This window comes from Paramormyrops kingsleyae, chromosome 5, assembly GCF_048594095.1.
Source record: "Paramormyrops kingsleyae isolate MSU_618 chromosome 5, PKINGS_0.4, whole genome shotgun sequence".
In the NCBI taxonomy this organism is placed as follows: Eukaryota; Metazoa; Chordata; class Actinopteri; order Osteoglossiformes; family Mormyridae; genus Paramormyrops; species Paramormyrops kingsleyae.
The window spans coordinates 38,833,564-38,848,219 of record NC_132801.1 but is presented as its reverse complement, the minus strand read 5'-3'; the positions used below and the strand labels follow the sequence as shown (position 1 = coordinate 38,848,219).

Sequence of the window (14,656 nt, the reverse complement as noted above, 5' to 3'; positions counted from 1 at the left end):
CTAAAACATTTTACTTAATTGTGCTTACAGGGAATTATTTCACCAGACATTATGACCAGTTTTTTTTTATATACATTTTTCAGACTTCAACAGATTTCCTGGGTCAAAGTCCATTAATTATCAGATAACGGAAACTATGTACCCTGCATACACGAGTCCCAAAATTTACTCCAAATGTGCCATGGCAAAATTTATTCATTCTTGCTTTGCAGCCCTCTGTGTGATATCATCTCACAAACTAAAAAACACTCAAATTTCTTTCAAAACCAATTTATTGAAGTCAAATTAATAACCCTACAGTCAGAACAGACGAAATCAGCCACAAAAAAAAACACATTCGTTTTTTTCCTGAATAACTGCAGTAAGGCCTACAGATCAGCTGCTGAAAATAACATTTAAATATTGCACATTTTAAAATATTTTGACTGCAAAATGGCTGTATAATTTCAACCTTTGTAAAACATAGTCAATGCTGTAATTTTAAAATGTTAAGGCTGCATGTACTAAACCATGATTACACTAAGATAATTTAGGAAATCTACTTTAAATGAGAAAAGCTTAATTTCCACAGGACACAATGACAGAATGCATCCCGGATTTTCTCAGTGCTGTCAGACTAAATGAGGGTACCAAACACTTCAATCTACAGTCAGTCTCTAAAACACATAACCATTTTACATAAACAAAGACTCCCAAATTTTTCCTAGCTTGCCATTGAATTTAACATAATATGAATTAAACAAATTAATTTGTGGTGTTCCACTGTATACTGTAATGACAATAAAAGGGGAGGGGAGGGAGTAATTGTGATTCATCTGCATGGCAAACTTTTGGGACATCCAACGCTCACAGTAATTGAAATTCTCCATTGAATATTTACGGGAAAACAGAAAGTGGCATCACATCAAATTATGAACAGGGAACTCCAGGTAAAAAATAAAAAATAAAAAATAAAAAAAAAATTAAAAAAAAACTGACTACAATGCATTTCACGTATAACAAACAGCCATTAAATCAATATGCAAATACTACTCTAAACTTGGTACACTCGTGCCTGACTCAAAGAAATGAACTTTACATACACTGATATTAGTAATAAAATTATAGTATATTATAGAAAAGCAAGAAAAATAAAATAAAAACATGGCTATAAACCAGAATAGGCTCAAATATAATAGACTTCAAAACCTCCACTTGGAAAAAAACTGCTTGAATAATTCCACAGCATCAAAAAATAAGGCCTACCATAGAATTAGCTTGATGTTAAATCACTAAGACGCCCTTGATTTATCAAAACACAAAAGCTTACAACAGATGACACAAATGCAAATAAAACATGCTTAACTGCCACAAGGTTTTTAAAAAAGTAGTCTTTATTCAACTAATAACATTTATGTTTAAAGCATATGTTGTCAGAGTGTATCACACACGCACAGCAGGCACAGCTAAGGGCAATCCCAGTCGATCCCCAAGCCCTGTCAATGTCAAGCGGAGTTAATTTGTCATGGTTCTGAATTCCATAAATTTACCACCTAGACCTTGCAATTTTCCAGTGAGTTCCAGTGCATTTTTTCCACTTAACTCCAAATTTAGTTTGATTCCAGATCTTTGGTTTGACTGAACAAAATACTGAAAGAAACTTTAAATCTGTTATACATTTTTTTCTAGCTTCTAAACTGAATAATAGTGGCCAAGGAACAAAACAGCGAAAAGCAATTCACAGGACTGGGGTGAGGAAAAAAGGCACCAAACAGCAGGAACATGGAAGCCTGGGAAAAAATAATCCTTATTTCCATAAATGGCATCTTGCCGTGCAATATTTCAAATTCTATGCATGAATGTCCACAAGTACATTCCAGCAACAAATGTAGGCTCAATTAACTCCACCACAGTTGGTAAATGCACACCTTGAAAGTGGACCAACAACTGCACCTACCCAATAATCCCCCAAATCATAACGATACTAAACAATAATACATTAAACACTGAACACAGTCGCACACCCCCCAGCAGCTGGAGATGGATGTTTAGCTGGCACTGGAACATTCTCCCACACTCCTCAGAATCCCAAAGGCTGACAGAAGTTGAGCCAGGATGCCAGTCCATGAGAGACGCAGTAACTGTCTACAAGTATGGATTCTAAAGTGTGTTGTGAACATGTGTTTGGAAACTGTTAATAATGTGTTTGCTATACAAAGGCTACAGGAAGAAAGCACAGAGATGGTACCTAACTTTGCCAACTGAATCCTTGCTGCTCACTCCCATGTCTCAAGAAGTTTCTTCCATATTCTCTCCAGCTCCCCCTGACCCGCACCCTAGCTCCCCCAGCCCCGACAGCCACGCGCTCCAGCCTCCCCTCCCATCCTCGCTAGCTCTTCTCCCCTCATTGCACGGCCTGTTCGCTGGTGGTGCTGCCTGAATCCTGTGGTTTCATGACGTCCGGGAGCTCTGGGGGGCTGGAGAACGGATCCAGCCGCAGCGGCTCAAAGACCTCATCTGGGGAGGGGTGGGGAACAGAAAAAAAGCGATGTGAACTCAGCAAGTGTATCAGTAAATGTTTGGGTTCAAAAAAGGCCATTCGGTGCGGTAATTAAGTTTGTGGGTTGGAGCTCATGCACAGTGGCTGCGGCCAATTATCCAGATATAAAAATAAAGCCACTCATTAATAGGAGACCAACAAAATCAGAATTAGGATGGGAAAAAAGGTGAAACAAATATACAGACAGGTCCATAAATATTTGGACAGAGACAAAGTTTTTCAATTTGGCTGCATTTGGCTGGATTTGAGCAGACATGATGTTTCTGATCACCTCAGCATTCATTCGGCTGCTTTCATCCTGTGTCACGTCGTCAAGAAACACTAAAGACCCAGTGCCACTGGCAGCCATGCACGCCCAAGCCATCACATTGCCACCACCATGTTTTACAGATGTGTATTTGCTTTCATGCAGTCTTCTCTTTATGTTAGACTTGGATATTGATACGCCAACCTCCTGGAGAGTGTTGTTCACTTGGTTGGCTGTTATAAAAGGGTTTTTCTTCACCATGGAAATGATTCTGCGATCATCCACCACTGTTGTCGTCCGTGGACGTCCAGCCTTTTTGCGTTGCTGAGTTCACCAATGCTTTCCTTCTTTCTCAGGATGTACCAAACTGTGGATTTTGTCACTCCTAATGTTGTAGGAATTTCTCAAGTTTTTTTCTGTTTTCACTGCCTAAGGATGGCCTGTTTCACCTGCATACTGAGATCCTTTAACTGCATGTTTTGTGTTCACACCTCAATCTTCCAAATGCACACAAGACACTCAAATCAGCTCCAGGCCTTTGATCTGCTTAATTGATAATGAGAGAACGAAGGAATTGCCCACACCTGTCCATGAAATAGCTTTTAAGTGAATTGTCCAATTACTTTTGGACCCTTTAAAAAGAGGGTGGCACATGTTAATGAGCTGAAACTCCTAAACCCTTCATCTAATTCGAATGTGGATACGCTAAAATGAAATCTGCACTTTATGTCCATGCCCATTGTATAACTTTAATTGGAATATATTTCAATAAACGAGTAAAATAGTAAAACTTATGTCAGTGTCCAAATATTTATGGTCCTAACTGTATTTGCTTCATATGGTCCTTGTGTTTATGGTATGAACAACTAATCAATAATGTAGATGAAGTGGGAATATAGTTGACATTTTTGCAGTTTGCTACATAAATTGCACATAATGACATCAACACTCAGCAACATTAAGCCTAGTTCGCACTTCACTTGTCCGCACAAGATCCATGGTGCGAACACTTGTATACATACTACATGTCTGGACACATGGTGGCCGCTTGTGTACAGCAATGATATTGCACAAGACCAGCAGAGCGCAGATAAACTGATTAATAAAAATAAAAGCACTATAGTGAAATGGGTAAAAGTTTATGAACAATTTTTAAGTTTTCACTGGCCTTGACTGGTATTATGTAAATGCATTAAATTGGGGTATTTTGGAATCTTGTGACAAAACTAGCCAGGGCCACCACCTGGGCATATTTTATCGGCAAGATTTCAAAATGCTGGAATAACATTGCTTTTGAAAATATCGTCAAATATACCGCAGTAGAGCACTTTTCCACTGCACCAGGTGCCTAACTTTTGTACTTGTAAACAGTACGAAAGTCAATGGCACTTCTTCTATTTGTTTTTCACTGGTGTAAAAAATTTGTACCAGCACAGAATGCTATCATCACAAACGCAGGGCGTTTTTTGACAGAATTTGGACGGAAGTGCTGGATGATGAGCAATATTAATATGCACAGCTAGGGGTGGGCGATATACTGGTAGACTCGACTAACCGGTAGAAATTTGTCAACCGATAGAGATTTTGGTCTATCGTCTTAATCGCGATTGAGATCACGTGACGTTGCACGTTGGGTAACCACGCAATACACATTCACTTCGACAATGGAAGAAGACGGTGCAGCGGTGAGTTTGCTTACATGTGACGAAACCAACAAGGAGGAGATTGTAAAGAAAAAAGGTGCATCGTCTGTGGTGTGGAACAGAGCATGTGAGCGGAGCGGAGCGTGAGCGAGGAGCGGAGCGGGCGGAATTTGGTCAGAGCGCGGAGTGGGTTTTCTAATTAAGACTGGAGCGGTCGCTTTGTCTCGCTCCAATTTCGCTCCGATACCGCTCACACTACAATTCTGAGGCGTGCCCAAATCTACGCAGAATTCATCTGTACACTTATCAAGACTGTTACACAAATTGGCCGAGATGGAATTCGCAAAGTATTTCACAAAGGAAACTGATAAATCATACAAGTGTACTATTCTTATCAAACATATAGATGACAAGAATGTACAGCAAGAACAACAATGTGGTGAAACTGTTTCAGTGAGTAAAGATTCACTTTGGAATCACTTTTCTCAGAAACATGAGTGTGCTACGCAAACAAGCGGAAGCCAGAGCAAAATGCGTGCAAGGTTTATATGGTTGTAACTTGTAGCATATCAAGTCTATAAAGTATAAAAGCCTATAAAGTAAATATTGGTAATCAAATAAATTCGTTTTGTCATTCAAAGTAGGTCTAATAAGATTTTTTTTTTTATTTCACGTAACGTAAAATTATATTTTAGAGACGTGCTGCATCAACAGAAAAAAATTGAGGAATTTAAAACGTGTCTGTATATTCTTTAGGCTATTAAACCCACTGATTCCTTTATTTTTAAGCCTATTTTTGTGTGGAATGCCATTTCCAAACCTGTCCGTTGTTGCCGATAGGTTGCTTAAAAATAAATATTTTCTGTTCTGACTGGCAATGTTGCCGTTGCTCATATTTCTTTATGACATAAGGCTTCGGTTTAAGGTGACATTTGTTAGGCATGCAGATTATTTGTCCCTCTTTTAAATTGGAGCGAGCGTGGAGCGATTTGACTGGAGCGGGAGGACATTTTAGTGGAGCGAGGAGCGGTGTTGAGCGGAGCGGCGTAGTGCGAATTAGAGCGGAGGAGCGGGCGGAGCCAACAGCCTCGTGAGCGAGGAGCGGAAATTCTCACCGCTCCGCTCCGCTCACATGCTCTGGTGTGGAATTGGTTTGAGTATAGGAAAAGTGAATACGAATGAGACGAACGTGATTTGCAAGGTATGCAAGAACACTGTTTTAGCAAGTGGTGGAAACACATCAAACCTTTTCTATCATCTCAAATCCAAGCATCCAAACGAATATGTCAAAAAATGCAGTACAATACATTGCAGTAAACAGTATGGTTGTTTTTTTTACTTAAAGTAATGCTGCAATTTTAAATAAAATTACATTATATAAAACAGTTTCTTTGTGTTTGAATTTTTATTTATGCATTTCCAGATACAAATTGCTATATTGTGATATATATCGTTATCGAGGTAGAAAATTGCTTCTACCGTGATAGAAGATTTTGGTTATACCGCCCACCCCTATGCACAGCACATACAATTTTCACATTGCAAATACCACAAGTCAACTGGGCTAAGATGAATCTTTTTTATACCTTCATACTGTCCAGACAATATACCACAGTATATGGTATTTTGAAAAACAATGACAGTTCGTAATATAATTCTGGTATGTTGAAATCCAAACGTGCCATGGAGTAAGCTTAGCTAAAACATAGCAACAAAACAAAACATAGCAAGCTTTGCAATTTTACACTGTTCCTTTTTACAGCACAGGTTAAAAAAAAATCAGGTTAAAGTTTATCGCCACCGCTTGGCCTGAGTGCTAAATGCGCTCTCCAAGCCAATCATAATCATTATTGCAGTTTCAATCACTTATATATGGAGCCCCCAAGTGGTCAAGGTAGAAAATATTTTTTCAAATAGTTTTGCGTTCCATCACAATAGTTGTCCGTTACCAATAAATGTATCGTGCCCATTTGAAGTACAAAAAACAGAATTAATGGACTAATAAGTATAAACCTAAACGATATCATGTCCTCACCACTAGTGACTGTAAATAAGACAGTAAAGCTACTGAATGTGAAGTGCACACACAAACATTGAAATATTAAAATTCACTTTTAAAGAAACCTGGAAAATCAAGGGGTGTTGCTTGCTTTTGTTGTTTGACATTACAGCTGTAAAACTGAATGTAAGTTAACTTTACCATGGTGTAGTTTATCATGGTGTCACACCGACCTAAGGAAACTTGTACGCGTGAGGAAATGAGTCACACGGCACATCTCTCCACGTAAACAAAGGGTAATGCTTCAGTCTCAGCCTCGCATTCACTGTGATAGCATTGTGCATGTTTATACTAGCTGAATACATATATTTAGACAGTAAAAATACATTTAGACAGATATATAATAATTACTATTACTGTCTAATAAAATACATTTTAAAATAATATATTATTAATTATTTTAATATCATTAATAATAAACCATTAATACATTTAATTATAATAATATTGTCCTGCCGAGCGGGAACGTAACGGAGACAAAGGCGCAGACGTCAGGGTATCGGGGAATACGGGGTTTAATTACAGGTAAGGCAGGCAAAACGCAGACGGACAATACAATGACCGGACTGGGGAAACAAACTGAAACTCGGACTAAATCCAGAGGACTAATAACAACAACCAGAAACAGCTGGGGATTCCACACGAGGTTAACAAGGGGGCGTGACACATGGAAGGACACAGTTTTTTTTTTTTAACTTTACACATTGTTTGGATACATTTATTTTCTTACTTTACAAATTACTGTTTTGATAAATGTGCTTAGATGTGTTTAGTACAGTATATGCGCTTCTTGTTTTATCCTGTTCATTTTGTGTTTAAATGCAAAAAAAAAACATATTTAGGTACAATTTTTTGGGGCAGGGAACCAATTAATTGGTTTTCCATTATTTCTTATGGGGAAAATTCGATCAGAACTCAAACTTTTTAGGATTCGAACCCGAGTTCTGAATGGATTAAATTCAAGTTCTGAGGTACCACTGTATTCCAGAAAGAGGGTTCGAGTTTAAACCTTCTCTCCAACACCACCATAAAGTTAGCTTTATATGCAGTTTTCCAGCTATAATATCTTTGTGTTTGTAATATATTTCGATGTTTGTGTGTGTATTTCATGTTCAATAGCCCAGCAGTCTTGTTTAATGTCACTGGCAGTAAATTGACACAGTGTTATTTATTAATATGCATAAAAACACATAATAATATAAATTACATGGTGTACATTGTCCCCCATACTTTAATGCTTAAACCACACTTTACAGGACATGTTTGTATTATTCAGGTTTATCTTTGCCATCACATTGCAGCAAATAGCAAGTCGGCAAGTGTGGTGGGATCACAAAAGTATTGCGTGGGAAGTAAAAACTATTTCAAAAAATATTTTCTCACACTGACCTCTTAGGGGCTCCATAGTCCTAAAGGCGTTTGTGATAAACAAACAAAATAAGTGGGGGAGGAGAAAGCAAACAAGAACTGGTGACTCAGCCATTCACCTTCTGTTGTGCGGAAATATTTCAGATTCCAGAGATATTGAGCAAAAGCAGTTTATTTGTTGGCTCACTGCAACACCACCAACTTATTTGACATCTGTAGGTAAGTTTTATTTGACTATAGTTTATTTATGGTAAATTTAACTTTTAAGTTCACAAATATCACAATATCGCAAAAAACTCACATCACAATATAGAAAAATTGTCCAAGTAGTGCAGCCCTAGAAAGTATTTTATTTCTTGTCATGCCATCCAGATCTCATTGAATCTGTTCTTCAGACCAGATCACAATTAATGTTTAAATCTCTTCATTTGTTCACAAATCCATTATTATTTAGTTTTTTACTTTGTTTATCGTTGTTTTCCAAGTTCATAACTACGGTTTTTCCAAATGGCAGCTGTAATTTGTGTTTGCGAGACAGGTTATTTGCATATCCAATCGACAATAAATATGTTTGCAAGTCCCACTCCAAAGTACTAAAGTACCAAACCAGTACCCTAGCCTGTTTGGTACTGTGGTAATGGACCAGATATCAAAGGGCGCTTTTCCACCGCACAAAGTACGGTATTTTCGGTACGGTACTTTCGCTTTTCCATTGACTTCCGGTCGAGTACCAGTACCGAAATCTCGAGTACCGAAAGTGCCAAACCAGTTGGGTACTTCTTTGGTACTTCGGTACTGTGGGCTGGGACTTGCAAATGTATTTGCTGTCGATTGGTTATGCAAATAGCCTGCCGCTGAAACACAAAATACAACCGCCATCTTTTGAAACACACAGCAAACAGAGCGATCACAGCGAGAAACAAAATAAAAAGCAATAGAAACAAAAATATAAAAAAGTAAAATGAAAGGAAGGACAAACGAGGAAACACAGGCTTTAATTGCCACATGGTCGGATGAACAGATCCAGTGGGATTTGGATGGCACGACTCGAAATAAAAGTTTTTGCCGTTCCGGGCAATTCAGTTTTCCTATGTTTCCCCTGTCGCGCGCTGATTTGTACACAGTTTCACTGTTGTTTCCATGTCTTTTTACGAAGCTCTTGAGGTAAACAAGCCATATATTAATTTTAAAACATCACATGCCTTTTCTATGTTTTTTGTTTTTACAGATAATAAATGAAATTACTTAATTTGCTGGATAGAAATATTTCTTGATGAAAACGGTATAGTATTGCTTATAAGACTATATTATGCGTGATGATCTACTGCATTCACATGTAATAATGTACCTGGGTGATTTTCAGACATTTCACATACCTCTTTGCTTTAATATTAGGGGAAACATTATTTCCTGATAGACAGGAGGAACATAGGAAACTGGGAAACCCGGAATACCGTAATACCAAGCCGCTTGGAAGAAATGGGGCACACGCGAAACACCGAACAATGCTGCTTGAAAATCAAAAAACATAATTAAATAATTTGTTTGCTTTCAAAAGACTTAATTAGCAGTAAGCTAATTCTTACTGCTTTGATCGGCTTAGCCAAAGTAAGTGTACCTACGTAAACGTAATTGATGGCAGCATGATTTAGATTTTACTGAATCTTATACTGTGATAGAAGCTGACATAACAATAAACCGCATTTTCCAGCCTCAACTGTTAGTTTTAATTTTGGGCTGTCAGTCAGGGGCGGTCACTGATGATGTCATTTGGCTCCGGTACCATTTTTTACACCAGTGGAAAACCGACATGAAAGAAGTACCAAACTTTCAGCACTTTATGGAAGTACCGAAAGTACGGTACCTGGTGCGGTGGAAAAACGCACAAAGGGAAAAGGGCAGTACTGATTTTTTAAAGACCTGGTACAGTGGAAAAGTACCCATAAAATACAATTATTGATAGGCACTTTAAAGAAAGACTTTCCACACTGTAAGGTTTTAATTAGAAGTGTGACTTAAATACCTTTCAATATTTTTAAAATAAAGTACTTGCGCTTTTCATTAAACCCTGCGTTTTGGCCAGAGTCATCAATTAGTGGATCATCTGATTTCAAGATTACTCAACTATCAAAATAATTTTTCGCATCCCTACTGGTATTGTTTACTACTAAGAGAGTAGAGGTTACAGATACGCACCACTCAGACGAAAAGCCAGTCCAACGGTGGCTGGAGCTTGGGGTCTCGCAGTTTGGTTAGTAAAGCCACACTCCCCTAACGTCTTACTGTCTTCAAGCGTTTGGTCATCCTTAAAACAGGAAAAAAGGGTTAGTAGAGGAAGCCATGGAATATAAACTACAACATGATAACAAAGTCATATTTTAAACATATCCGCTGCGTGAACAAATCCAAAAATGAACAATAAGATTATTGTGTATGTCTATACATATTGCTATACATTTTATGACTATTAGTGAATGCAGAATAGACATAACACTCCCATATTTCCAAAAAAATCTGCACATAACGATATTAATAACTATACTAACAAATCTATTCTTTGTAAATCCAAACTAGGGCTGCCACTAACGACTATTTTTCTATGGATTGATCTAGTGACTATTTTACCGATTGGACGATTAGTCTAAATGATTAGTTTTCCTCCAGATTATCAAATAGACCATTTAATTTAGGGTAATTTTATTTTGACAACAAACTATGTCATTTGAGAACTTCATATAATGGACGCCAGCTTTTCGACACTACACGGATATTATCTTTGCCCACAATTCAATAAGCAGATTAATAGTATGCTTAAATTATGAATGAGATGCGCATTGTGATGCTCACAAGTTAGTAATCTTTATGCTTATTAAATTTAGTAAGCGGAAAACCACATGCTTTTGTTTTTATAAATAATAGAAGCAGTAAGTACTGAAGTCACGATGAAGCATTTTAGAAATCATAGAAGTAATTTCATTAAAATAATTTTTAAAAAACGTATCAATTTAAAATTTTGATGTTCATGCATTTTCAGTGTCACAGCAGCCCTAATCCAAACCACAGTATGCGACACATTCCGATATGTTTAAGCTAAATGTAGGTTGTTTATATGCACTAGATGTGGCTACCATCCAGAAAAAGGCTTCAACAATAAACATTTGAGGATTTCCTTTAGATGACAAAGCATCCTACTCAATTGCAGGTCCAGCTCCAGTTGGTTGATGCAAGGTGGACCACATTATTCTGTGAATAATGCATGTAAGCATTAAAAAAGTTTGTCTTAAATGACATTGTTTACATGTTAAATATATCGACAAAAAAAATGACTGTCATTGGCTGGTACTGGGCCAGCCTAGGAGTTCCACAGCATGTAGACGTACATTTCAAACTGCAATCAAAGCAAAAAGACTCCAGTCATATCATAGGATGACACTATCGGTCACTGTCCCATGCAACTCATCTCCAGGAAGACTGTACTTTATTCATATTTTTCCACTCTCAAACTCTTAACAGGAGAGCCCATCAAGGTATGCTTTACTGTATCATTTACTATCCTTTGCCATGCAGCACAAAAATCTTAATACCAAGCTTAATTTGTACTTGTCCTGGCCTCAAGCTGTTTTATTATATATATTTATTATATGTTTTATTTTTGTCATAATTTATTGTCAAAATAAAATTTACTTAAGTGAAACAGTCAATTTGACTTTCTGGAGGAAAATTAATCATTTAGATTAACTGACTAATCAGTACAATAATTCATAGATTCATTGATAGAAAAACATTAGTGGCAGCCCTAATTATGATTCTTATGATGCAGTAATTTTTGAATTCTCAAGTTTGATTTATATAGTGCCTTTCACAATCCCAAGGTTGCTTTACACACACACACACACACACACACACACACACACACACACACACACAAAAAAATCAGCAATCGGTACAGGAGGAAGAGAAATGTTCAAGAAAAAGAAATTCCCTGACTTTTTATTTATACAATATGTTTTGTTATATCTTATATTTGGTTTACAACTGTTCATGTGTTTGTAGTTTTAATCATAATTTCAAAACAAATTCTGTTTTCAAGCTGTACCAAAATTACACTGAACCCAATAATCGAGGCGTGTACCCAACTGTTCATTTTGAATAACATTACACCCCTAGTTTATTCATTAAATTAGACAGTGTGCACTAATCCTAACACTGCAGGCCATCTGAAAATTACTGCTGACTAGTAACCATACTATAACCACTATTTATTACTCTTTATTACTTATTACTTTATTATCGTGTAACTGTACTATTATACCGGTGTATTGTTGCTGCTAGAAACTGAATTTCCCGGAGGAACCTTCCCGAGGGATTAATAAAGTTTATCTATCTATCTAAACACAAAAGAAAATCTTGTATGAATATGCTCAGAGACATCACCCATAAAGTGTGCAAATGTCCACTCAGAGCTGCAGAAAAACAATTAACAATATTCTCAGTAACTTCATTATTTGACATATCTGGAATAAGAATACTGATGTTACTGCAAAAAGCCATATTTTTTCAAGTCTAAGTAAGGGTAGCTTCTCAAGGAGGTTCAATCAATTAATGTTGACCAACAGCATTCTGCCATAACAGAACACTGCCCATCAACCATGAGTAGAACACTGTTCAGGGCAATACTGAATGTAGGGTGGTGTGGATCTGTGGGTTAGGATTCTGTGTTTGGGAGTGGAAGGCTGCTGATTCAAATACTTTGGCCAGCAGTGATATCATTATTGGGCCCTTGAGCAAGGGACTAATTGACCCTGCTTTCTCAATTATACATTGCTTTGGATAAAAACAGCAGCCAAGTAAATAAATACAAGTGCGCTGTACTTACAGTAGATTTTCAAGCACTTTGTGTGGTTAAATAGCATTTCTGGATACTGTGAAACAACTGAAACCGAAAAAGCTAAAAAATAAAAAAAAGGGAATCACAAGTTTTACCTTGAAGAGCTTCTGGTCCTCTGGTGGCCTTTTAAGGATTCCCTCCACAATCCGTTTCAGCTCGAACACAGTGGTGGATTCCTTGGCGTCTGTGAAAATGGTGGTCTTGTGACGGCGGATCATAAGAAACACATCCTGGGGGCGAAACACCGCAGGCGTTAATACATTTACTTATTTCAGTCTCTGTAAGCAAAATAAATTCAAGAGGTAATGTTAAATAAACTGCCATCTATTCCATCTCTTTTATTCCTCATATTCATTCATAAATGCATGCATGTGTTTGTTCATATTAAAAACGTTACGATTACATTAACCGTGTTAATAACCAAAGGTATCGTTGCCTTCAGCGCGGTCAGGAGTCAACACCACGGCGAATTCCAACAGACCATATGATCAAAATGACTTTTTTAACCACAGACACTGTGTTTAAAAACGTACCCTACATAGTTTTTAGACAAGTGTGGCTACGGACAGGATGACTATCCCTTAACACGATCATTTGTTTTTATACGTCCAGTCCGCAACTCTTATCTGGCTACATCAATTTAATAAAGTTAGATGGCGAATTAAATCATCAAGGTTGTAAGCGGGAGGTAATCAATCCAACGGTAGGATTCTCTAAAATCGCCAGATCGTAGCAAAGTCATTTAACTTACTATGAACTTTTAAAAATACACACAAAGAGCGCCATTCGTAGGCCTACGAGGTTTAACAATTTTACAAATATGCGACATGTAGAGCGACATCAAACCAGCCACCTCTATCTCGGCGGTTTTGCTGGCTAATTAGCTAGCATATAGCGAAAGAAAGGAGCCAAATAAAGACTATACATCTGTAACAAACATCTCTGCCCAAGGTTATACTACGCAATACACAATAAATACATAACCTGTAAAATCGAATCCAGTAATGAGCCATTAATAGTATTTTAAGGTCAGCTCATGAGTACTCACCATTTTTGCACGGTCTGTTTTTGACTGAGCCAGTGGGCCCACAATGCACTGCGAGTGTCACAGAGCAGTTTTCAGCCAGAGGCCCCCTATTGGTTATAACCAGGTACAGCTGCACGCCTTTACCTTAAGCAGTGTTGCCAACTTAGCGACTTTGTCGCTATATTTAGCGAGTTTTTAGATCCCTCTAGCGACTCGTTTTCAAAAAGCGACTAGCGACAAATCTAGCGACTTTTTCTGGTATTACTGGAGACTTTTGGAGACTCTGACGCGAAAGCACGTATCGTCCTTACTCTTCTCACCGGGCAGCGGGTGCAGCCGTGGGCTCCTCTCCGTCCCAAAGCACTCACAGGTGTCCAGTCCGCGCGGAGCAGCCCCGCCCAGCTGCAGTCATAGCAGGAGATGTGCATCATTTTCAAACATTGCCATTGACAGGTTTTTTTTAATTGTCCTTTTTTGGACCATTTAGATTGTTAATGTAGATTTTATACAAAAAATGTTATGATTAAAAATGTTAATGGTTCAGTTGTTTACTGTGACTTGTAATATATATATATATATATATATATATATATATATATATATATATATATATATATCCACAGAAGAAAGTTCATTTGTAGTTCTAAACGTATCTATGTAAAAACAATTTTTGTCTCTCCCACGACATGATTCCTCTCTCCTAGAGTCAATTACGATTACATACACGTTATGCAAATGAGGCGATGGCGTCATTTAGCGACTTCTAGCGACTTTTGGGACAGCCAATAGCGACTTTCCTTGCTGAAGAGTTGGCAACAGTGACCTTAAGGCGTGTGCTGTTGATTGTACACAAATCAGCCAGTACAGTGGTAATTTGGAACTTAA

At 37.6% G+C, this 14,656-nt stretch overlaps 1 protein-coding gene across 1 annotated transcript; it reads right to left on the bottom strand.

Moving 5' to 3' along the window:
* Window positions 1-254: 254 nt before the first annotated feature.
* On the bottom strand, window positions 255-13,943 carry LOC111833121 (elongin-B). The gene is made up of 4 exons (XM_023791071.2): window positions 13,793-13,943; window positions 12,840-12,974; window positions 10,053-10,161; window positions 255-2,496 (listed from the first exon to the last, which is right to left on the bottom strand). The coding sequence occupies exons 1-4, from the start codon at window positions 13,793-13,795 to the stop codon at window positions 2,384-2,386; spliced, it is 360 nt and encodes a 119-aa protein (XP_023646839.1). The 5' UTR covers window positions 13,796-13,943; the 3' UTR covers window positions 255-2,383.
* Between the last annotated feature and the right edge of the window lie 713 nt (window positions 13,944-14,656).

Bases quoted from the DNA above. Each gene is read 5' to 3' on its own strand.
- LOC111833121 (XM_023791071.2), bottom strand. The intron at 10,162-12,839 runs GTAAAACTTGTG...TCCTGTTTTAAG, and splicing joins AGGACCAGAAGCTCTTCAAG to GATGACCAAACGCTTGAAGA. The intron at 2,497-10,052 runs GTGCGTATCTGT...ACCCCTCCCCAG, and splicing joins ACTGGCTTTTCGTCTGAGTG to ATGAGGTCTTTGAGCCGCTG.